Raw genomic sequence first — 24,457 nt, forward strand, 5'->3', positions numbered from 1 at the left:
CCACCGCTGTTGGGACGTGAATGGATCAGGAAGATACGTTTAGACTGGCACTCCATTCAGGCACTGACGGTGACCAGTAAAGAAAAAAATGATGATGACGTCATACCTGAACGATTAAAAGACATCTTGGCCAACGCCAAGGAAGTGTTTCAAGAGAAACTAGGAACCTTGAAAGGCATCACCGCCTCAATAAAAGTGGAAGATGCGGCAATTCCCAAGGTTTTTAAGGCAAGGCCGGTGCCATACGCAATTCGTCCAGCAGTCGAGGCAGAGCTGGAGAATTTGGAAAAGGCAGGCGTATTATCCAAGATAGATTGGAGCGAGTGGGCAACACCCATCGTCCCGGTCATGAAGAAAACGTTGAATAATGATAAATCTGAAGAACAGAGAAAAATTCGCATCTGTGGAGACTTCAAGGTGACTGTAAACCCGGTCCTTCACACGGTACAGTATCCTCTTCCGAGGATAGAAGATATTTTCGCCTCACTATCCGGTGGGAAACGTTTCACCAAAATTGACTTGGCACAGGCATATCTACAGATGGAGGTTGAAGAGGCCTCTAAAAAGTATCTCACGATAAATACACACAAAGGCCTGTACCAGTACAATCGACTGGTTTTCGGAGTAGCATCCGCTCCAGCTATCTGGCAAAGAGCTATGGAGCAAGTCCTCCCAAGGGTTTCCGGGGACTCAATGCTACCTAGACGACATTCTTGTAACAGGAGAAAACGACAACGAGCACCTTGCCAATTTGGAGCAGGTGCTCACTAGGCTGAGAAAACGGGGCCTACGAGCAAATCGCCCCAAGTGCGAATTTTTCCAGAATCAAATATCATATTGTGGCCACATAATTAATAAGGAAGGGTTGCATAAGTCACCTGAAAAAATTGAAGCGGTCATAAAAGCCCCAGCACCTGAAAATGTTTCACAATTAAGGTAGTTCCTGGGATTAACAAATTACTATCATAAATTTTTACCGAACTTATCAACTCTTCTGCACCCTCTTAATGAACTGCTACAAACAGGAGTAATTTGGAAATGGAGCGAAGACTGTAAACGTGCCTTCCATAAATGCAAAGACTTAATCACGTCCAAGGAAGTTTTGGCTCATTACAACCCATCACTGCCAATCAGACTGGCATGCGATGCATCCCCTTACGGCGTAGGAGCGGTATTATCGCATAGATTCCCTGATGGCTCGGAACAGCCGATAGCTTTTGCGTCACGCTCATTGAACTCAGCTGAGCATAACTATGCCCAAATCGACAGGGAAGCACTCAGCCTGGTATGGGGAGTGAAGAAATTCAACCATTACCTACACGGACAAAAATTTACCTTGTTGACTGACCATCAACCCCTCATCTCCATATTCAACCCTAAAAAGGGCGTTCCCATTATGACAGCGCAAAGGCTACAGAGGTGGTCCCTTTTTCTAGGGGCACACCAATATAACATAGAATACAAAGGATCAAAACAGCATGGGAATGCTGACGGTTTATCGCGCCTACCGTTGCCAACGGTAGAAGAGGCACCTACAGTAGACCCAGTGGAGATGTTCCACTCTACCATAGTCGAATGTCTACCAGTAACAAATTCTGCCATTGAAAGGGAAACAAGAAATGACCCGACTCTCTCACGAGTCTACGATTTAACAGTGAAGGGATGGCCAGCACATGGCGAACCACTGTTGCCAGCATTCTCGCAAAGAAGAGAACAGCTGTCAGTGTGCCGAGGAACCTTGATGTGTGGATCCAGAGTGGTGATTCCACCCAAACTCCAGGATAAAGTTCTAAAGGAGCTTCACGAGGGGCATCTGGGTGGAGTGAAAATGAAGAACCTAGCCAGGGCGTTTGTATGGTGGCCAGGTATCGATGGAGACATCGAAGAAATGACCAAGAGCTGCCTAGGATGCCAGAAGGTCCAAAACGCTCCACCACAAGCCCCTCTACATCCATGGGAGTGGCCCTCATCTCCATGGCAAAGGGTACACATCGACTTTGCTGGTCCATTTATGGATTCAAGGGCCCCGATTTTCGGGCAGCTGTCGGGCGGCTTTTCATGCGGCCGTGGTCCGAAAATCGCGGAAAAGGCGGGTCGGGACCCCCCGCCTGATTCCCCGCCCCGTCCGACTTTCGGACTGCCGTTTTCACGCGCCCCGCTTCAGTCCCGCCCGCCGCTGGCGGGACTGGTCGTCGGAGCACTAACAAGCAATTATCTGCTTGTTGAAGTGGATTTTCCCATGCCGTTGCGACTTTGGGGCTTTCCCCACCTGAAACCCGCCTGCGGAGAACCCCGCCGATGAGAGCTGGCGTGAAAACAGCTGGCTTGCTTGCTTGCAGCAGCAGGTCGCTGAGGGCTGAAGAGATTAAAGAGGCAGCATTTGCAGGCTGCAGGACCTTGTTGATCAAGGCTTGGGGGAACTATTTGAAGCCTTAGGAGCAGCTGTAGAAAGTTGGAGCCTCACACACTTCTTCAGTGTGAGCTCCTGGGAAGCCCCTCTCACCACCCTAACTCAGGACCTCCTCAACCGAGGCATCTGCTAGAAGCATGGGAGACCTTTGGCACCTTCCCTTCCTGGCATTAGAGGATCTCCAACAGCAGAGGTGGCAGCAGCAGAACCAGGAACAGCAGGATGATTACCAGGAACACCAGGCTGCTGCTCACTCACCTGAAGCTGCACAAGCCAGAAGGGGCCAGCGCTTGGAAGTGGCTTGAGAGCACCTTGCTGCGCTTTAGGGGGCCAGTGGGACCTGTTTCTGCACTGGCAGTCCTACTCAGAAGGACTTCCATGAAGATCTGGTTTCTCTGTTCAACAGATGGCCAACGCTCCTCAAGAGATGTCATTCTCTTATGAGCACTCACCATGTTTTCCGTATGCTGGCGAGTTATCTCCTCCATGGAGGTTGCCAACCTTTCCATGGTGCTGCGTTCATGCACCAATGACTCCACAAAGGCTCTGCTCATGGTCGCTATGGACTCCTCCATTCGCTCCACACTCGCAGCGACCCTGGAGACAAAACCTGCCAGAGACTCCTGCATCTGTGCATGGAGATCCATCACCTCTTCTCTTGCGGATGGACCCAGAGGCAGAGGGTCGAGATGCAGCGCAGCTGAGCTGAGCTGGCAGAGCCCTGCGCCCTCCGACGAGGACTCTCCACTGCTGTCCCTGTCTCCAGAATCTGCTGAGGCTCACTTGTGAGCTGTGAAACACCAGGTGACAACACTACTGTGTCCCGAAGGTCCCCCCGAGGTGTGAGTGTCTGCGCTGGTGCTGGGTGCGCTTACTTCTGCTGACGCTGTGCCCTCAGAGGCTGGAGCTTCCTCTGAGGAGTCTGGCTGCACAGCCTCTTCCTCCTCCACAGTGAGGACGGGGGCTCTGGATGGTACTGTGGGGGAGTAAAGGAAGGAGTTAGAGATGTAATGCCAAGGTTCCTCTGGTGACTCCCAGCGAGTTGGCATCTGCTGACACCTGCATCCATGCAGCATTGGTCTCAGTGGGAGGCCTCTTCCTCCCTGACCTAGGGAAGAGGACCTCCCTGTGGGCCCTAACCCCATCCAATAATGCCTGCAGTGAAGCCTCGTCGAATTTGAAGGCAGCTCGGGGTATGGCACTGGCCACAGCTGCTGCAGGCTCCTTATGCCATCCTGTATGGTTCATTTGGAAGCCTTCAGAGGATGCAGTGCTTGCCATGGACCTTGAAAGCACCACGAATGATGACATCATACTGTGGGGATTTCTGACTCGATTTAGACAATTAGCAAGGCTTCCCACATGCTGGGAATTAATTGGCCAATTGAGGGAAAATTGCATGGGGCTGGCTGACACTTTTTTATGTGTGTCAGAAACCCCACATTCGGGGAAATCCGACCATTTCCCACACAAGCCGAAAATCGGGGCCAATGTTCTTAATCGCAGTTGATGCACACTCCAAGTGGCCGGAGGTAATAAAGATGTCCTCCACCACCACGGAAAAAACCATCACAGTATTAAGGACCATATTTGCCAGGAATGGGCTGCCTGAACAGATCTGTTCTGATAATGGACCGCAATTTGTGTCCGAAGAATTCAGGAAGTTCTTAAAAAACAATGGGGTTAAGCACTACACGTCCACCCCATACCATCCCGCCACCAATGGATTGGCTGAAAGGTTTGTCCAGACCTTCAAGAAGGCCATAAAGGCCATGGGTAATGAAGACATAAAACTTCAGCATAAGGTGGATAACTTCTTGTTTGCATACAGGAATGCAACACATATGGTTACAAATCAAACTCCCGCCATGATGTTCTTCAATAGAAGCCTAAGATGCCGGCTGGATTTGATCAAGCCAAACATCAGAAGGGACGTGGAGAATCGGCAATTTCAAGGCACGAATGAAAGGCCAACTAGAACCTTCCAGATAGGTCAACAAGTTTTGGCCCGGGACTACCGTACCGAGAAATGGCAGCCTGGAACTATCTGCACACGACTAGGAACGCTGATGTATACCGTGGACATTGGAGAAAGCATAATAAGGCGCCATGCTGACCAAATCATAGAGTCATCCGAAAAGGGACAACCTACACCACAACTCTATACGCCTAACGATGAAGTAGAGATACCCATATCTACCTCCGATCCGGTGATACTGGAACCCGATGAACCCGACACTGGCATTCAAGCCGAATCAGCCTTGCCAAAAGAACCCACTACACCACCAGAAACTACTACACCACCGAGGCGTTATCCGGACCGAGTCAGGAAGCCTCCAGAGAGACTGACTTATAATTGATTAACTGCAGCAATGTGTAGATTATTGTTCTTGTAACATGTAATTAATGATTACTTAAAATATTATGTACTGGTTGGCTAAAAGGGGAGGAATTGTAGTGTATGTGCCTTTAAGAGCCCCCTGTGTACTGTAATGCCGGTAATGGCCACTCGGGCTATATAAGCCTGTATATTGTGTTATATCAGTTAGTTCACCTCCAGACTTTGTTCAGTAAACACCTGTGAAACCAACTCCTGCCTTCAGTGTCTCTATGAACACACGGACACAACAACCAATGTCCCCTTTAAGCTGCGCTCTTCAACTCCGGCACAGCCGGCTCACAGGCTTTTAAACAGGAAAAACCGCACATGTGCAATATTTTGAATGGGCTGCACAGCCCCTTAAAGGGGCCGCGCACCCTAAAAAAATTAAAGGGAACATTGGTCAACACTATTCATTCCAGGAGGGTCATTTTGATTTTGTGTGACGGTGCGATAGCCAATCAGCAACTCGTTTTACATCCCTCCCCATTTTTATTTCCACTGACTTTGAAAAGAAAGAACTTGCATTTCTATAGCGCCTTTCACGGCCTCAGGACGTCCAAATCATTTTACAGCCAATGAAGTACTATTTTGAAGTGCAGTCACTGTTGTAGTGTAGGAAACGCGGCAGCCAATTTAAGATGCATATGAGGGAAAAGGGAATAGATTTAGATGAGGATAGACGGGAGGAGCATAAACACCGGCATGGACTGGTTGGGCCGAATGTCCTGTTTCTGTGCCGTATATCCTATGTACTCCTATGTAATTTGTGCACAGCAAGCTCCCACAAACAGCAATGTGATAATGTCCAGATAATCTGTTTTAGTGATGTTGATTGAGGGATAAATATTGGCCCCAGGACACTGGGGAGAACTCCCCTGCTCTTCTTCGAAATAGTGCCATGGGATCTTTTACGTCCACCTGAGGGAGCAGACGGGGCCTCGGTTTAACATCTCATCCAAAAGACGGCACCTCCGACAGTGCGGCGCTCCCTCAGTACTGCCCCTCAGACAGTGCGGCGCTCCCTCAGTACTGCCCCTCCGACAGTGCAGCGCTCCCTCAGTACTGCCCCTCTGACAGTTTGGCGCTCCCTCAGTACTGACCCTCTGACAGTGCGGCGCTCCCTCAGTACTGCCCCTCCGACAGTGCGGCGCTCCCTCAGTACTGCCCCTCCGACAGTGCGGCGCTCCCTCAGTACTGCCCCTCCGACAGTGCGGCGCTCCCTCAGTACTGCCCCTCCGACAGTGCGGCGCTCCCTCAGTACTGCCGCTCCGACAGTGCAGCGCTCCCTCAGTACTGCCCCTCCGACAGTGCAGCGCTCCCTCAGTACTGACCCTCCGACAGTGCAGCGCTCCCACAGCACCCACTGAGACACAATTACACAAAGTCACAATGTACCCGCCAGATGTGAGATATTCTGAGTGGGGGAGACATCAACTGGTTCTCGGGGGCTCAGGGTGTACAGTGTGGTCACTGGTTCTCGGGGGGTCAGGGTGTACAGTGTGGTCACTGGTTCTCGGGGGCTCAGGGTGTACAGTGTGGTCACTGGTTCCCCAAGGATCAGGGTGTACAGTGTGGTCACTGGTTCTCGGGGGGTCAGGGTGTACAGTGTGGTCACTGGTTCTCCGAGGGTCAGGGTGTACAGTGTGGTCACTGGTTCCCCAAGGGTCAGGGTGTACAGTGTGGTCACTGGTTCCCCAAGGGTCAGGGTGTACAGTGTGGTCACTGGTTCCCCAAGGGTCAGGGTGTACAGTGTGGTCACTGGTTCTCGGGGTGTCAGGGTGTACAGTGTGGTCACTGGTTCTCGGGGGGTCAGGGTGTACAGTGTGGTCACTGGTTCTCGGGGGGTCAGGGTGTACAGTGTGGTCACTGGTTCTCGGAGGGTCAGGGTGTACAGTGTGGTCACTGGTTCTCGGGGGGTCAGGGTGTACAGTGTGGTCACTGGTTCTCGGAGGGTCAGGGTGTACAGTGTGGTCACTGGTTCTCAGAGGGTCAGGGTGTACAGTGTGGTCACTGGTTCTCGGGGGGTCAGGGTGTACAGTGTGGTCACTGGTTCTCCGAGGGTCAGGGTGTACAGTGTGGTCACTGGTTCCCCAAGGGTCAGGGTGTACAGTGTGGTCACTGGTTCCCCAAGGGTCAGGGTTTACAGTGTGGTCACTGGTTCCCCAAGGGTCAGGGTGTACAGTGTGGTCACTGGTTCCCCAAGGGTCAGGGTGTACAGTGTGGTCACTGGTTCCCCAAGGGTCAGGGTGTACAGTGTGGTCACTGGTTCTCGGGGTGTCAGGGTGTACAGTGTGGTCACTGGTTCTCGGGGGGTCAGGGTGTACAGTGTGGTCACTGGTTCTCGGGGGGTCAGGGTGTACAGTGTGGTCACTGGTTCTCGGAGGGTCAGGGTGTACAGTGTGGTCACTGGTTCTCGGGGGGTCAGGGTGTACAGTGTGGTCACTGGTTCTCGGAGGGTCAGGGTGTACAGTGTGGTCACTGGTTCTCAGAGGGTCAGGGTGTACAGTGTGGTCACTGGTTCTCGGAGGGTCAGGGTGTACAGTGTGGTCACTGGTTCTCGGGGGGTCAGGGTGTACAGTGTGGTCACTGGTTCTCGGGGGGTCAGGGTGTACAGTGCGGTCACTGGTTCCCCAAGGGTCAGGGTGTACAGTGTGGTAACTGTCCTCACCTACTGACGCAGCGGCTTTGGCCTTATTCTTGACGTACGAGCGGCTGCCGGGGTCACTGCCCACCAGGACAACGCTGAGTTGAGGTCGCATGTTGCCGAGGGCCACCCATTCCTCTACGTCTCTCCGCACCTCATTGTGAATCTGCTTGGCCAGTTCTGTCCCCGAGATGACCACAGCCTCCTGCCTGAGAACAGTGAGAGCAAGAAATCTGTCACAAGCATCGTGAGAAGATTCAGACCAGCTCACTGTCAGACCTGCTCACTGTCAGACCTGCTCACTGTCAGACCTGCTCACTGTCAGACCAGCTCACTGTCAGACTTGCTCACTGTCACACCTGCTCACTGTCGGACCTGCTCACTATCAGACCTGCTCACTATCAGACCTGCTCACTATCAGACCTGCTCACTATCAGAGCTGCTCACTATCAGACCAGCTCGCTATCAGACCTGCTCACTATCAGACTTGCTCACTATCAGACCTGCTCACTATCAGACCTACTCACTATCAGACTTGCTCACCATCAGACCCGCTCACTATCAGACCCGCTCACTATCAGACCCGCTCACTATCAGACCTGCTCACTATCAGACCTGCTCACTATCAGACCTGCTCACTGTCAGACCTGCTCACCGTCAGACCAGCTCACCATCAGACCTGCTCACTATCAGACCTGCTCACTATCAGACCAGCTCACTATCAGACCTGCTCACTGTCAGACGTGCTCACTGTCAGGCCTGCTCACTGTCAGACCTGCTCACTATCAGACCTGCTCACTGTCAGACCTGCTCACTATCAGACCAGCTCACTATCAGACCAGCTCACTATCAGACTTGCTCACCATCAGACCTGCTCACCATCAGACCTGCTCAGTCAGACCTGCTCACTATCAGACCTGCTCACTGTCAGACCTGCTGTCAGACCAGCTCACTATCAGACCAGCTCACCATCAGACCTGCTCACCGTCAGACCTGCTCACCGTCAGACCTGCTCACCGTCAGACCTGCTCACCGTCAGACCTGCTCACCGTCAGACCTGCTCACCGTCAGACCTGCTCACCATCAGACCTGCTCACTGTCAGACCAGCTCACTGTCAGACCAGCTCACTGTCAGGCCTGCTCACTATCAGACCAGCTCACTATCAGACGAGTGGTGCAGCACATTAGGATGGCAGTGTGTCCCCACACTGTAACACAGGCTATGGGCTTGGCTCCACAATTCAATCTCCTGAGGGGGTCAGAGAGAAATTCTCCAGTGTATTTTTGCCCTTAATTGGCCCTGGGTTTTTTCGCTTCTCCCAGGAGATTATACGGTTACGAGGGTGGGGGTGCAGGGCGGGGAAGGGGGTGGGGGGATGGGTATGGAAGTGTCTAATCACGATGCTCCAGCCATCGTGGTGTGTGGGGCGGGCTTGATGGACCAGCTGGTCTATTCCTGCCTGTCTATTTCCCATCTTGGTATGAGTGACCCCGTAACAAACAAGCACTCACTCAGAGAATCTCACAGCAGGGAAGGAGGCCATTCGGCCCGTCGTACCTCTTTGAAAGAGCTCTCCGATTAGTCCCACTCCCCCACTCCTGCCTTGTAGCTTTTAAAATGCTTCTTTGTCAAATATTTACCCCCTTCCCTTTTAGAAGCTGTTCTGGACTCTCCTATTTATAGTTGGGACATATCAAGTCCTAAAACCCTCTGCTTAAAATAAAAAATCTCCCTGCCTCTCTCTTTTGGTAATGATCTTAAATTGATGCCTTCTAGGTACCAACTAGTGCAAAATAGTTTCCCTCTCTTCCCCACATCGCCCCCACCCCCCATTTATCTGATCAAAACCCTTCAGAATTTTGAATTCCAAAGCATTTCTTGAGACTGCGGGTTAGTATTCTGTGGTTGAAGCTGTCCCTGACTTAGAATCATAGACATTTACGGCACAGAAGGAGGCCATACGGCCCATCTTGTCTGTGCCGGCCGAAAAAGGGCTATCCGGCCTAATCCCACTTTCCAAAGGGTCATCGACCTGAAACGTTAACTCTGTTTCTCTCTCCACAGATGCTGCCTGACCTGCTGAGTCTTTCCAGCATTTTCTGATTTTATTTCTTACTTTCCAGCTCTGGGTCCGTAGCCCTGCAGGTTACGGCACTTCAAGCGCGTATCCAAGTACTTTTTAAATGTGATGAGGGTCTCTGCCTCTCCCACCCTTTCAGGCAGTGAGTTCCAGACCCCCACCACCCTCTGGGTGAAAACAGTTCTCCTCAACTCCCCTCTAAACCTCCGACCAATTATTTTAATCTATGCCCCCCTTGGTTACTAACCTGAAACTGACTTTTGAGAGAGTTTTTGTAACATTAGAGCTTGTTTCATCACTTTTTAAAATAAAAAAGCCATTGCCCCAGAGTTACTGAGATTCCCAGGAGACGCCAGAACTCTCCAAAGTCCACTGTGTGCAAACTCGCCGCCAGATGTCGGGCTCTCCCATCCCAAGTAGGCTTTTTGCACGACATTGGAGACACCCCGCCAAATCACCTGCAAACTCATCTAATCCAGAGAGATGTTTGCAGCCAGCATGACAAGAAATTGCAACAACAAAAAAGGAGTCACTTTTTTTTGTTGGCGGTGGTGGTTGTTGTTGTTGCCTGGAATGCAACCGCTGAACTAATCAAACAGGGATTATTATTTTTTTGCAAAAGTAAAGGATTTAGCTGCTATTGCCGCAGTTGTGTGTGTGTTTTTTCTCTGCAGGATTTGTCCGCATTCATAAATCCCGGGGCGGGAGGGTGGGCGCGCGCGCTCCGGGGGCTTTGGAACGTTGGCCCGGGAGACAGCTCACCTGGGCACAGCCACTCATTCATAAACTCATTCATAAATTCAGATCATTTACCTGCAGCCGCTGGTGTGCAGCCGCCTGCCCAGCAGCGACACGCCGCGTCCCCGGGACGCCAGCTTCAGCACCGATGCTCGGAGAGGGTGCAAGAGGATGCAGAGAGAAGCCATGATGTGTGTGTGTGTGCAATGCAACAAAAAAAAAACTAGCAATGCTAGAGAGAAAAAAGGAGAGAGGGACGGGGAGGAGCAGAGACAAGGCCTGCAACCATGTGGATTGGACGCAGCACAGTTGTCTGCAGAGGTGTCTCCAGCTCTCTTTTTTTTGGTTGCACATTTGGAGCACCAGATGGCCAGATTTTCAATGACCAAATAGTGCAGAGCAGAAGATAGGAGTTTTCGGACTCCTCAGATTAACCGGATGATATTTATTTAGTAGCAAAATACTGCGGATGCTGGAAATCTGAAATAACAACAGTAAATGGCTGGAAACACTCGGCAGGTCAGGCAGCATCCACAGAGTCAACGTTTCAGGTCGATGACAGGACAGTTGGAGAAGGTGACTCAGGCTTAGCACTCCCGGCGCAGTACCGAGGGAGCGCAGCACTGTCGGAGGTGCCGTCTGTCGGATGAGACGTCAAACCGAGGCCCCACTGCATTGAGGAAGAGTTCATAGAGTGTATTAGGGACGGGTTCCTTGAGCAGTATGTAACTGAACCAACCAGGGGGCAGGCAATCGTAGATCTGGTCCTGTGTAATGAGACAGGATTAATAAAAAATGTCCTAGTAAAGGATCCCTTGCAATGAGTGACCATAATATGTTAGTAAAGTAATAAAGGATAGTATTCGACTGAAAACAAGGGCATATAAAGTAGCCAAATCTAGTGGGAGGATAGAAGATTGGGAAGCATTTAAAAGCCAGCAAAGAATAACTAAAAGATTAATTAAGAAAGGGAAGATAGATTATGAAAGTAAACTAGCAAAAAATATGTGGTATCTTGAGGTGGCCATAGATGGAGACGGACACCAGTTAACTCCTTAACATGGTTTAATCAACACTTGCACATAAAAGCTTCTGCCATGAGGCAGCCAAAACAAAGAGTACAACCAGTACAGATCAGACTTAACTCAGGAGAGCAATTGCCACAGCACCACCTGGTGGATCAGGTTACTCATAACCTCCCAGGTTACTACACTCCTCCCCCCTTAAGATTGCCGTATGCAATTCTTAAACAATAACCCTTACTAGGTACTACGTTTTAATTAACCAGTATGCTCTAACCATGGTTAACCCCTGACTAATTTAACAGGTTTGTATAAGTCTTTCTGGTTGCTTGCGAATCCTTTGTGAACATCTTAATTCCACTTGTGGTGGGTTCTCAGATTCATTCGCACTTGAGATTGGAGTAGTCTCTGATGTTGGTTTTACTCTGTCCCGCTGTGGCCTGGCAGTACCAGTGTCCACTGGCACCTTATAAGCCGTGCTGGGTCCTGGAACAGCCCCCTCTACTGCCCTTTGTTCCATCTGAGGCAGTTCCCCCTGCTGCCGGCTGAAAAGCTGATCCACATGCTGACAAACCACTCGACCATCCCCTAGTAACACGGAGTACGACACAGGTCCTGTAATGTCCTGGATTAGTCCTGGTATCCATTTCGGTCCAGAACCGAAGTTCCGGGTGTACACAGAGTCCCCTATGGCGAAATGGCGAGCTTTAGTATGTTTGTCATGGTACACTTTTTGGTTTGTTTGTTTTGTCTCAACCTTGCTTTTGAGATCTGGGTGTATCAGGTCTAACGTGCACCGCAACTTTCTCCCCATCATCAACTCAGCCGGAGAAAGCCCCGTGGTAGCTTGGGGTGTTATACGATAACTAAACAAGGCTCTATTGAGCTTGGTCTCCAGGGTGTCACCTGAGCTCTTCCTCATGAGCTCCTTAAAAGTCTGCACGGCTCGCTCGGCTAACCCATTTGAGGCTGGGTGATATGGAGCCGAGGTGACATGTGTGATTCCATTCCTTACCATGAATTCTTTGCTCCCTTCACTAACAAAACACTGTGCATTGTCGGATACAATCATTTCTGGAATACCATGCGTGCTGAAGCTGTTCCTGAGACAATTCAGTGTGGCATCAGTCGTTGCAGAGCTCACTGGATAAACGTCGATCCACTTTGAGTGAGCGTCAACCAGCAGCAAAAACATTTTGCCCATAAAAGGTCCCGCATAGTCTATGTGAATTCTCCTCCAGGGTTTGCTGGGCCACTCCCAGGGATGGAGTGGTGCCCCGGCAGGTGCCTTCCTCTGTTCCTGACATATAGTGCATGACTTTACCTTTGACTCAATTTCAGCATCCAAGTTAGGCCACCACAGGTAGCTCCTAGCCAATCCTTTCATTCTAGTCATTCCTGGGTGCGATTGATGCAACTGTTCCATCAAAGTAGAGCGTCCCCGCTCTGGGACTATGATGCGTGCTCCCCATAGCACACATCTATCTTGGACACTGAGCTCGTGCTGTCTCTGTCTGTACGGCGCGAACTCCGGTCCCTCATGGTGATCTGGCCAGCCTTTCAACACATACTCATGGACCCTTGACAGAACGGGGTCCTTGGCTGTCCAGCCCTGGATTTGCGCTGAAGTCATCAGGGGACTGATCTCCTGATCCAGCATCAGGACGTGCTCCTCAGGGGAAGTACTGCGAGGAGATTTTGAGAGGGGCAGGCAGCTGAGAGCATCCGCGTTCCCGTTTTCCTTGCCGGCTCTGTACGTGATCACGTATTCATAGGCTCTTAGTATTACTGCCCATCTCATTATTCTCTGTGATGCCATTTGAGGCACTGCTTTCATCTCATTCAGTAAGCTAATAAGAGGCTTGTGGTCAGTACTGATTACAAACTTCCTCCCATATATGTACTTATGGAATTTCTTTACTCCAAATATAATGGCCAACCCCTCTTTATCAAGCTGTGAATAGTTCTTTTCCGCAGCTGTGAGCGTGCGTGAAACAAACCCGATGGGCCTTTCCGCTCCATCTGGCGTGCGGTGGGCCAACACTGCCCCCACTCCATAAGGTGATGCGTCGCAGGACATTATCAGCTCCTTCTTCTCGTCATAATGCACTAACACCCTGCTGAACTGAAGTAGCTCCTTTGACTGCTGAAACGCTTTCGCTTGCTCTGGCCCCCAACGCCATGGCTCCTCCTTTCTCAGCAGTTTGTGCAGGGGTGCCAGCAGCATCGATAAGTTTGGAAGAAACCGGTTATAATAATTCAGGAGCCCTAGATAGGCTTTCAGTTCAGTCACTGAGGTGGGTGCCGGTGCATCCTGCACTGCCCGCACTTTCCCTGGTAATGGATGGAGGCCTGTGGCATCCACCCGATGTCGCAGGAATGTAACTTCCTTCTCCATGAAACTACACTTACTCCGTTTCAGGCGTAGCCCCGCCTCTTCCAGCCGCTGTAGCACTTTGTCCAGTGTTTTTAAGTGATCCTGATCGTCACTTCCTGTTAGCAGAATATCATCTAAGTACACGGCCACCTTTGGAATGCCCTGCAGAATGCCCTCCATAGTCCGTTGGAATATTGCTGGGCTAGAACTGACACCAAATGGTAACCTGGCATATGTGAACAGCCCCTTGTGCGTGTTCACCGTGACAAACTTTTTTGATTCTTCATCTAGCAATATCTGCTGATACGCATGACTCATGTCCAGTTTGCTGAATCTTTCTCCCCCAGCGAGCAATGTTAACATGTCCTCCATTCTTGGAATGGGGTACTGTTCCAGTGATGATACTCTGTTCACTGTTAACTTATAGTCACCACACACCCTTACGTTACCGTCGGGCTTCAATACCGGGACTATTGGTGCCGCCCAGTCTGAAAATGTCACTGGTTCTATTACTTTGTCCCTTAGCAGGCGATCTAGTTCCGCCTCAACCTTGGTTTTCATTGCAAAAGGTACCGACCTTGGTTTAAAGAAACGAGGCGTGGCATCACTGGCTACATGAATCTTGGCTGTGGCTCCCCTTAAGGTGCCCAGTTCGTCCTTGAACACTAACTCATGCTTCATCAGCACTTCTTGCAGTGCCTCTGTACTGTCCTCCATTTTATTCATTGCCTGCCAGTACACACTCAACTCCCTGATCCACCCTCGCCCTAACAGGTTTGGCCCTGACCCTGCTACCACTACCACCGTAAGCTCTTTGGTGACTCCTTTGTGTTCCACTTGTACTTCGGCCGCCCCCAAAATGTCCACCTTCTGTCCTGTGTAGGTTTTGAGACTAATGGGGCATGTACCTAGCTCTGGTACTGTTGCTTCCCCCCATAGCTTGGTGTACTCAGTCTGCGACATTATGGTTACACTACATCCGGTGTCAATCTCAAACTTTACTTGACCTCCGTTCACTATCAAATACTGAGTGAGAGGGGGTACGTTGGGCCTTGAAGTGTCTATACTGTATACAGTGAAAACCTCCTCACTAGACTCACTAGACTCTTCCTCCTCTTGTATGTAATTTGCCCGCTTTGTGTACTTCTCCCTCCCCCCTTTTGCATGCTTTGCCCCTTTAGCATTGCTTCTCTCACTCACTGCCCTTTTACAGACTTTCTTTAAGTGCCCTATTTTTCCACAATTGTGGCACTTTGTCTTTGCAAACCTGCAGTCCTTTGCATAATGGCTCGTCCCGCCACATCGGTAGCAATCCCCAACCCCGACTGGTGGACTTTTCGCGCCAGCTTCCATCTTGAAAACAGCTCCTCCCACTGGTTTACTCCATTTCTCCTTGCTCATACTGTTTAAGTCCTTAATGTCCTTGTTAGCCGTCTCCATGGCTTGTGCTTTTTTAAGTGCCGTCTCAAACGTTAATCCTTCTTCTGACAGCAACCTTTGCTGTATACTGTCATCGTTAACTCCACATACTAGTCTGTCCCTTAACATGACTGTGAGCGCATTTCCAAAATTACAGTCCTGTGCGAGCTTCCGAAGCTCCTCCACATACTCAGTAACGCTTTCTTCCGGCCTCCTAATCTTCGAATTGAATTTCCATCTCTGTACTATTTCACTAGGTTTCGGATTGAAATGATTCTTTAGTAGACTCACCAACTCGTCAAAAGATTTTTCTCCTGGCCGCTCCGGGCTCAGCAGATTCCTCATCCGTGTATAGGTTTGCGCTCCCACACAACTCAGTAAAATGGCCCTTTTCTTTTCAGCACTGTCCACCTCGTTTGCCATAAAGAAATGGCTCAGTATTTCAATATACTCCTCCCAAGACTGCGACTTGCTGTCAAAAGGTGCCACGGAGCCTACCATTCCTGCCATCCTTGGAGTCCGGTCACTTCAGCCAAAAAATCAAACTCCATTTCAACTCCCACGGCCTAGCCTCGTGCTTTTCCGACTAGTTTGCTAACCAACCCAAGCACCTCTTCCGAATACTCCAAAACTCTTCCGTCCTTTATTCTCGTCGCCATATGTGGTATCTTGAGGTGGCCATAGATGGAGACGGACACCGGTTAACTCCTTAACATGGTTTAATCAACACTTGCACATAAAAGCTTCTGCCATGAGGCAGCCAAAACAAAGAGTACAACCAGTACAGATCAGACTTAACTCAGGAGAGCAATTGCCACAGCACCACCTGGTGGATCAGGTTACTCATAACCTCCCAGGTTACTACAAAATATAAAAACAGATAGCAAGAGTTTCTACAGCTATATAAAAAGAAAAAGGGTGGCTAAAGTGAACGTTGGTCCCTTAGAGGATGGGACCGGGAAACTAGTGGTGGGGAACATGGAGATGGCAAAGACGCTGAACAAATATTTTGTATCAGTCTTTACAGTAGAGGACACTAAAAATATCCCAACACTGGACAAACAGGGGGCAATGGGGGGGGAGGAGCTAAAGACGATTAAAATCTCTAAGGAGATGGTACTCAGTAAAATAATGGGACTTAAGGCGGATAAATCCCCCGGACCTGATGGCCTACATCCTAGGGTCTTGAGAGGAGTGGCGGTAGGGATTGTGCATGCATTGGTGATCATTTTCCAGAACTCCCTGGACTCAGGAAAGGTCCCGGCAGATTGGAAAACTGCTAATGTAACACCCTTATTTAAGAAGGGAAGTAGACAAAAAGCTGGAAACTATAGACCAGTTAGCCTAACATCTGTGGTTGGCAAAATGTTGGAGTCCATTATTAAGGAAACAGTAACAGAGCATTTGGATAAACATAATTTAATAGGACAGAGTCAGCATGGTTTTACGAAGGGGAAGTCATGTTTGACAAATTTGCTCGAATTCTTTGAGGATGTAACATACAGGGTGGATAAAGGGGAACCAGTGGATGTAGTGTATTTGGACTTCCAAAAGGCATTTGACAAGGTTCCACACAAAAGATTACTGATCAAGATAAAAAATCACGGGATTGGGGGTAATATACTGGCATGGGTGGAAGATTGGCTATCTAACAGAAAACAAAGAGTTGAGATAAATGGTTCGTTCTCGGGCTGGCAATCAGTAACTAGTGGTGTTCCGCAGGGGTCAGTGCTGGGACCCCAACTCTTTACAATCTATATTAACGATTTGGAGGAAGGGACCAAGTGCAACATATCCAAGTTTGCCGACGATACAAAGATGGGAGGGAAAGCAGTGAGTGAGGAGGACATAAAAAACCTGCAAAAGGACATAGACAGGCTAAGTGAGTGGGCAGAGATTTGGCAGATGCAATATAATGTTGGAAAGTGTGAGGTTATGCACTTTGGCAGAAAAAATCAAAGAGCAAGTTATTATCTAAATGGCGAGAAACTGCAAAGTGCTACAGTACAAAGGGATCTGGGGGTCCTGGTGCATGAAACACAAAAAGTTAGTATGCAGGTACAGCAGGTGATCAGGAAGGCCAATGGAATCTTGGCTTTTATTGCAAGGGGGTTGGAGTATAAAAGCAGGGAAGTCTTGCTGCAGTTATACAGGGTATTGGTGAGGCCACACCTGGAATATTGCGTGCAGTTTTGGTTTCCATATTTAAGAAAAGATATACTTGCTCTCGAGGCGGTTCAGAGAAGGTTCACTCGGTTGATTCCAGAGATGAGGGGGTTGACGTATGAGGAAAGGTTGAGTAGGTTGGGACTCTACTCATTGGAATTCAGAAGAATGAGAGGCGATCTTATCGAAACATATAAGATTGTGAGGGGGCTTGATCGGGTGGATGCGGTGAGGATGTTTCCACTGATGGGTGAGACTAGAACTAGGGGGCATAATCTTAGAATAAGGGGCTGCCCTTTCAAAACTGAGATGAGGAGAAACTTCTTCACTCAGAGGGTAGTAAATCTATGGAATTTGCTACCCCAGAGAGCTGTGGAAGCTGCAACATTAAATAAATTTAAAATGGAGATAGACATTTTCCTAGCAGATAAGGGAATTAGTGGTTATGGGGAGAGGGCAGGGAAGTGGACGTGAGTCTAGATTCAGATCAGCCATGATCCTATTGAATGGCGGAGCAGGCCCGAGGGGCCGTATGGCCTACTCCTGCTCCTATTTCTTATGTTCTTATGTTCTCTCAGGTGGACGTAAAAGATCCCACGACATTTTTTCGAAGAAGAGCAGGGGTTCTCTCCTGGTGTCCTGGTCAATATTGATCATTACAACAGATGATCTGGTCATTATCACATTGCTGTTTGTGGGAGCTTGCTGTGCGCAAATTGGCTGCAGCGTTTCCCACATTACAACAGCGACTACACTTCAAAAGTACTTCATTGGCTGTAAAGCGCTTTGGGACATCCATGAGGTTGTGAAAGGCGCTATAGAAATGCAAGTCTTTCTTTCTTTAATGCTACTGTATTGCTGCATGCATGCCAACACTAAAACTCAAAGAAAGACTTGCATTTCTATAGCGCCTTTCACGACCACTGGACATCCCAAAGCAGTTTACAGCCAATGAACTACTTCTTGAAGTGTAGTCACTGTTGTAATGTAGGAAAAGTGGCAGCCAATTTGCGCACAGCAAGCTCCCACAAACAGCAATGTGATAATGACCAGATAATCTGTGTTTTTTAGTGATGTTGATTGAGGGATAAATATTGGCCCCAGGACACAGGGGAGAACTCCCTGCTATTCTATGACAGATACCGAGGGCTAAATACTCCAGAATCTTTAGAGGAGTACAGAAAGTGCAGGGGTGCAATTAAAAAGGATATTAGGAAAGCAATGAGAGAGCATGAAAAATTCTTGGCAAGTAAAATCAAGAAAAACCCAAAGATGTTTTATAAATATAAGAGTAAGAGGATAACTAAAGAAAGGGTAGGGCCTATTAGAGATCATGAGGGTAATCTGTGTGTGGAGGCGGGAGACGTCGGTAGGGTTCTTAATGAATACTTTGCGTCTGTTTTCACAAAGGAGAGGGGCGAAGCAGACATTGCTATCAGGGAGGAGGAGTGTGAAATATTAGATGAAATAAACATAGTGAGAGAGGAAGTATTAAGGGGTTTAACAGCTTTAAAAGTGGATAAATCCCCAGGCCCGGATGAAATGCATCCCAGGCTGTTAAGCGAAGCAAAAGAGGAAATAGCAGAGGCCCTGACCATCATTTTTCAATCCTCTCTGTCTTCAGGTGTCGTGCCGGAGGACTGGAGGACTGCTAATGTGGTACCCTTGTTTAAAAAGGGAGAAAAGGATAGACCGAGTAATTACAGGCCAGTCAGCCTAACCTCGGTGGTGGGAAAATTATTGGAAATAATTCTGAAGGACAGGATAAATCTTCATTTAGAAAGACACAGATTAACCAAGGATAGCCAGCATGGATTTGTTAAGGGAAGGTCATGTCTGACAAACTTGATTGAATTTTTTGAGGCGGTAACAAGGAGGGTGGATGAGGGTAGTGCGTTGGATGTAGTGTATATGGACTTTAGTAAGGCTTTTGATAAGGTTCCACATGGCAGACTGGTCACGAAGTTAAAAGCCTATGGGATCCAGGGCAAAGTGTCAAGTTGGTTTCAAAACTGGCTCGGAGACAGGAAGCAGAGGGTAATGGTTGATGGATGTTTTTGTGACTGGAAGGATGTTTCCAGTGGGGTTCCGCAGGGCTCAGTACTAGGTCCCTTGCTTTTCGTGGTATATATCAATGATCTAGACTTGAATATAGGGGGTATGATTAAGAAGTTTGCAGATGATACTAAAATCGGCTGTGTGGTTGATACTGAAGAAGGAAGCTGTAGACTGCAGGAAGGTATCAATAAATTGGTCAGGTGGGCAGAACAGTGGCAAATGGAATTCAATCCGGAGAAGTGTGAGGTAATGCATTTGGGGAGTGCTAACAAGGCAAGGGAATACACATTAAATGGTAGGACACTGAGTAGTGTAGAGGAACAAAGGGACCTTGGAGTGCATGTCCACAGATCCCTGAAGGTAGCAGGCTAGGTAGATAAGGGGTTAAGAAGGCATACGGAATGCTTGCCTTTATTATCCGAGGCATAGAATATAAGAGCAGGGGGGTTATGCTTCAACTGTATAAAACACGAGTTAGGCCTCAGCTAGAATACTGCGTGCAGTTCTGGTCACCACATTACAGGAAGGATGTGATTGCACTAGAGAGGGTGCAGAGGAGATTTACAAGGATGTTGCTGGAAGTAGAGAATCTTGGCTATGAGGAAAGACTGGATAGGCTGGGTCTGTTTTCGTTGGAACAAAGGAGGCTGAGGGGAGACCTTATTGAGGTGTATAAAATTATGAGGGGCCTGGATAAAGTGGATAGAAAGGAGATATTTCCCTTAGCAGAGGGGTCAAAAACCAGGGGGCACAGATTTAATGTAATTGGTGGAAGGTTTAGAGGGGATTTGAGGGGAAATTTCTTCACCCAGAGGGTTGTGGGGGTCTGGAACTCACTGCCTGAAAGGGTGGTAGAGGCAGGAACCCTAACCACATTTAAAAAGTACTTGGATGTGTACTTGGGATGCTGTAACCTGCAGGGCTACGGACCGAGAGCTGGGAAGTGGGATTAGGCTGGGTAGCTCTTTGTTGTCCGGTGCGGACACAATGGGCCGAAATGGCCTCCTTCTGTGCGGTAACTTTCTATGATTCTATGAAATAGTGCCATGGGATCTTTTACGTCCACCTGAGAGAGCAGACAGGGCCTTGGTTTAACGTCTCATCTGAAAGACGGCACCTCCGACAGTGCTGCACTCCCTCAGTACTGCACTGGAGTGTCAGCCTTCTGACTCAGAGGTGAGAGAGTGCTACCCACTGAATAAAGTATTCATTACAATTTACAATATAATGAATGGACCCTGGATTTTTGTACCGTCAGTAAAGATATATAGACTTGACTTGATAGCACCTTTCACATCCTCAGCACAGCTCATGAGTTCCAGTTTTGAAGTGCAGTCACTGTAGTTATGTAGGCAAACGCAGCAGCCAATTTATGCAAAGCAAGATCCCACAGCCATTGGTTGTCTCGCTGTATGCCACCCCCGCCCTCCCCCAGAATGCTTGGACTTGTTTCTGAAATGTTGACATGAGAAATCTCAGTCTGTTGTTGTAGACTTTCTTCCCCCCACCCCCATGTCTATTCTCTCAGTATAACGAACCTTGCTTCCATTCTCAGCAACTTAATTTTATCTGTCTCTGTCTAATGGAGTCCCTAAAGTTATCTGTGCTTCTGTAACAACAACACAAAAACTTGTATTTATACGGCGCCTTTAACGTAGTAAAATGTCCCAAGGTGCTTCACAGGAGCGATTATCAAACAACATTTGTCACCGAGCCACATAAAGAGATATTAGGAGAGGTGACCAAAAGCTTGGCCAAAGAGGGAGGTAGGTAATTTCTCTCTCTCAGTCTCTCTTCATGATCTTTTCCTGCTTCAACTCAACTGACTTTTGTGACGAAAACATCACCTTTATCACCTCCTGATTCACATAGCCAGTTCCTTTGATCCCATTTCAGCCAGTTTCTGTGATTAATGGGATTCCCTTATTGGATGTCAATACCTCAGATTGGCAAGCGCTTAATGAACAACTTCTTAACAGCTTGTGAAAAACAAGTCTAGCTGCAAAAACTGTTTATTTTGCTTGCTCGCTAATTCCTGTAATGGGACCACCCCTGCCATCAGAATCAGGTCTTCAGGTTATTCACGAAGATTTCTATCCACTTTGACCGTAAATCACAACAGAGGGGACAAGACAAACTAAAGATTGTTCACTCCCAGGAACTTCCTGTTGTGGTCATCAAAACGCAATCCTTCGTTCACCCTTGACAACGACAACCTGCATTTATATAGCGCCTTTAACGGAGTAAAACGTCCCAAGGCGCTTCACAGGAGCGATTATCAAACAAAATTTAACACTGAGCCACATAAGGAGAAATTAGGACAGGTGACCAAAAGCTTGGTCAAAGAGGGAGGTTTTAAGGAGCGTCTTAAAGGGGGAGAGGCGGAGAGGTTTAGGGAGGGAATTCCAGAGCTCAGGGCCCAGGCAGCTGAAGGCACGGCCGCCAATGGTGGAGCGATTATAATCGGGGATGCTCAAGAGGCCAGAATTGAAAGAGCGCAGAGATCTCGGAGGGTTGTGGGGCTGGAGGAGGTTACAGAGATAGGGAGGGGGTGAGGCCACGGAGGGATTTGAAAACAAGGATGAGAATTTTAAAATGGAATTGGGGGTAATATACCAGCATGGATTGAGAATTGGTTAACAGACAGAAAACAAAGAGTAGGGATAAACGGGTCTTTTTCAGGATGGCAGGCTGTGACTAGTGGGGCACCGCAAGGGTCGGTGCTTGAGCCCCAGCTTTTCACAATCTATATCAATGATTTGGATGAGGGGACTAAATGTAACATTTCCAAATTTGCTGATGATACAAAGCTAGGTGGCAGTGTCAGGAAGAGGATGTGAAGAGGCTTCAAGGGGATCTCGACAGGCTCAATGAGTGGGCGAGAACATGGCAGATGCAATATATAGTGGATAAATGTGAAGTTATCCACTTTGATAGAAAAAACAGAAAGGCAGAGTATTTCCTAAATGGTGAAAGATTGGGGAGTGCAGATGCTCAAAGGGACTGCACTGTCGGAGGGGCACTACTGAGGGAGCACAGCACTGTCGGAGGGGCAGTACTGAGGGAGCGCAGCACTGTTGGAGGGGCAGTACTGAGAGAGCGCCGCACGTCAGCGGGTCAGTACTGAGGGAGCGCCGCACTGTCGGAGGGGCAGTACTGAGGGAGCGCAGCACTGTCGGAGGGGCAGTATTGAGGGAGCGCCGCACTGTCGGAGGGGCAGTACTGAGGGAGCGCCGCACTGTCGGAGGGGCAGTACTGAGGAGCGCCGCACTGTCGGAGGGGCAGTACTGAGGGAGCGCCGCACTGTCGGAGGGGCAGTACTGAGGGAGCGCTTCACTGTCGCACGGGCAGTACTGAGGGAGCGCCTCACTGTCAGCGGGTCAGTACTGAGGGAGCGCCGCACTGTCGGAGGGGCAGTACTGAGGGAGCGCCGCACTGTCGGAGGGGCAGTACTGAGGGAGCGCCGCACTGTCGGGGGTCCAGTACTGAGGGAGCGCAGCACTGTCGGAGCGGCAGTACTGAGGGAGCGCCGCACTGTCGGAGGGGCAGTACTGAGGGAGCGCAGCACTGTCGGAGGGGCAGTACTGAGGGAGCGCAGCACTGTCGGAGGGCCAGTACTGAGGGAGCGCAGCACTGTCGGAGGGCCAGTACTGAGGGAGCGCTGCACTGTCGGAGGGGCAGTACTGAGGGAGCGCAGCACTGTCGGAGGGGCAGTACTGAGGGAGCGCTGCACTGTCGGAGGGGCAGTACTGAGGGAGCGCCGCACTGTCGGAGGGGCAGTACTGAGGGAGCGCAGCACTGCCGGAGGGCCAGTACTGAGGGAGCGCTGCACTGTCGGAGGGGCAGTACTGAGGGAGCGCTGCACTGTCGGAGGGGCAGTACTGAGGGAGCGCCGCACTGTCGGAGGGGCAGTACTGAGGGAGCGCCGCACTTTCGGAGGGGCAGTACTGAGGGAGTGCTGCGCTGTTGGAGGGGCAGTACTGAGGGAGCGCAGCACTGTCGGAGGGGCAGTACTGAGGGTGCGCAGCACTGTCGGAGGGGCAGTACTGAGGGAGCGCCGCACTGTCGGAGGGGCAGTACTGAGGGAGCGCAGCACTGTCAGAGGGTTAGTACTGAGGGAGTGCTGCACTGTCGGAGGGGCAGTACTGAGGGAGTGCTGCACTGTTGGAGGGGCAGTACTGAGGGAGCGCTGCACTGTCGGAGGGGCAGTACTGAGGGAGTGCTGCACTGTCGGAGGGGCGGTACTGAGTGTGCGCCGAACTTTCGGAGAGACAGAACTGAGAGGTGCCGTCTTTCAGATGAAACATTAAACAAGGCCCCGTCTGCTCTCTCAGGTGGTAATAGATCCCATGGCAGTACATCAAAGAAGAGCAGGGGAGTTATCCTTAGTGTCCTGGGGCCAACATTTATCTCTCAACCAGCATCACGAAAAACAGATTATCTGGACGTTATCACATTGCTGTTTGTGGGAGCTTGCTGTGTGCAAATTAGCTGCCGCGTTTTCTACATTACAACAGTGACTACACTTTAAACAGTACTTCAGTGACTGTAAAGCGCTTTGGGACATCCTAAGGTCGTGAAAGGTGCTATATAAAGGCAAGTTTTTCTTTCTTTCGTTAATGCTCAGCACTAAGAGCCACTCCCGTTAGTAAACCCTCGCTTATTATGAACTAAAGTGTGACCTTATACACACACAATGTCTGGCAATGTAGTGTTGCCCAAGGGTCGAACAGAACAACCTTGTTAACTTGATTTGCTCACTGTAAATGTCACGAGTCCTTTTCTCCTGGCCTAGATAATGGAAGAATAATCACTTTATCAGACCACGTGACTACGGCTGTAATCTAGGAATCAGATTAATTCTATAAAGGGGTTTATCAAAAGTAGCTACAAGAGCAGGTCAGAGGCTGGGTATTCTGCAGCGAGTGTCTCACCTCCTGACTCCCCAAAGCCTTTCCACCATCTACAAGGCACAAGTCAGGAGTGTGATGGAATACTCTCCACTTGCCTGGATGAGTGCAGCTCCAACAACACTCAAGAAGCTCAACACCATCCAGGACAAAGCAGCCTGCTTGATTGGCACCCCATTCACCTCCTTAAACATCCACTCCCTCCACCATCGGCGTACCGTGGCTGCAGTGTGTACCATCTACAAGATG

General features: G+C 49.5%; 1 protein-coding gene across 1 annotated transcript in view; it reads right to left on the reverse strand.

Annotated features, from left to right (window-relative positions):
* The window catches only part of LOC147122511 (bifunctional methylenetetrahydrofolate dehydrogenase/cyclohydrolase, mitochondrial-like), a 95,863-nt gene extending 85,419 nt beyond the window's left edge, over positions 1-10,444 (reverse strand). Inside the window, exons 1-2 of the mRNA XM_086005133.1 lie at positions 10,332-10,444; positions 7,462-7,670 (exon numbers count right to left, since the gene is read on the reverse strand). Of these exons, the coding sequence (XP_085861259.1) occupies positions 7,462-7,670; positions 10,332-10,444 (322 nt within the window). The remainder of the gene's footprint in view (positions 1-7,461; positions 7,671-10,331) is intronic.
* Positions 10,445-24,457: the final 14,013 nt, after the last annotated feature.

The sequence above is a fragment of the Somniosus microcephalus genome, chromosome 2 (assembly GCF_052327205.1).
Source record: "Somniosus microcephalus isolate GS21.2 chromosome 2, FLI_Smic_1.0, whole genome shotgun sequence".
NCBI classification, from domain to species: domain Eukaryota; kingdom Metazoa; phylum Chordata; class Chondrichthyes; order Squaliformes; family Somniosidae; genus Somniosus; species Somniosus microcephalus.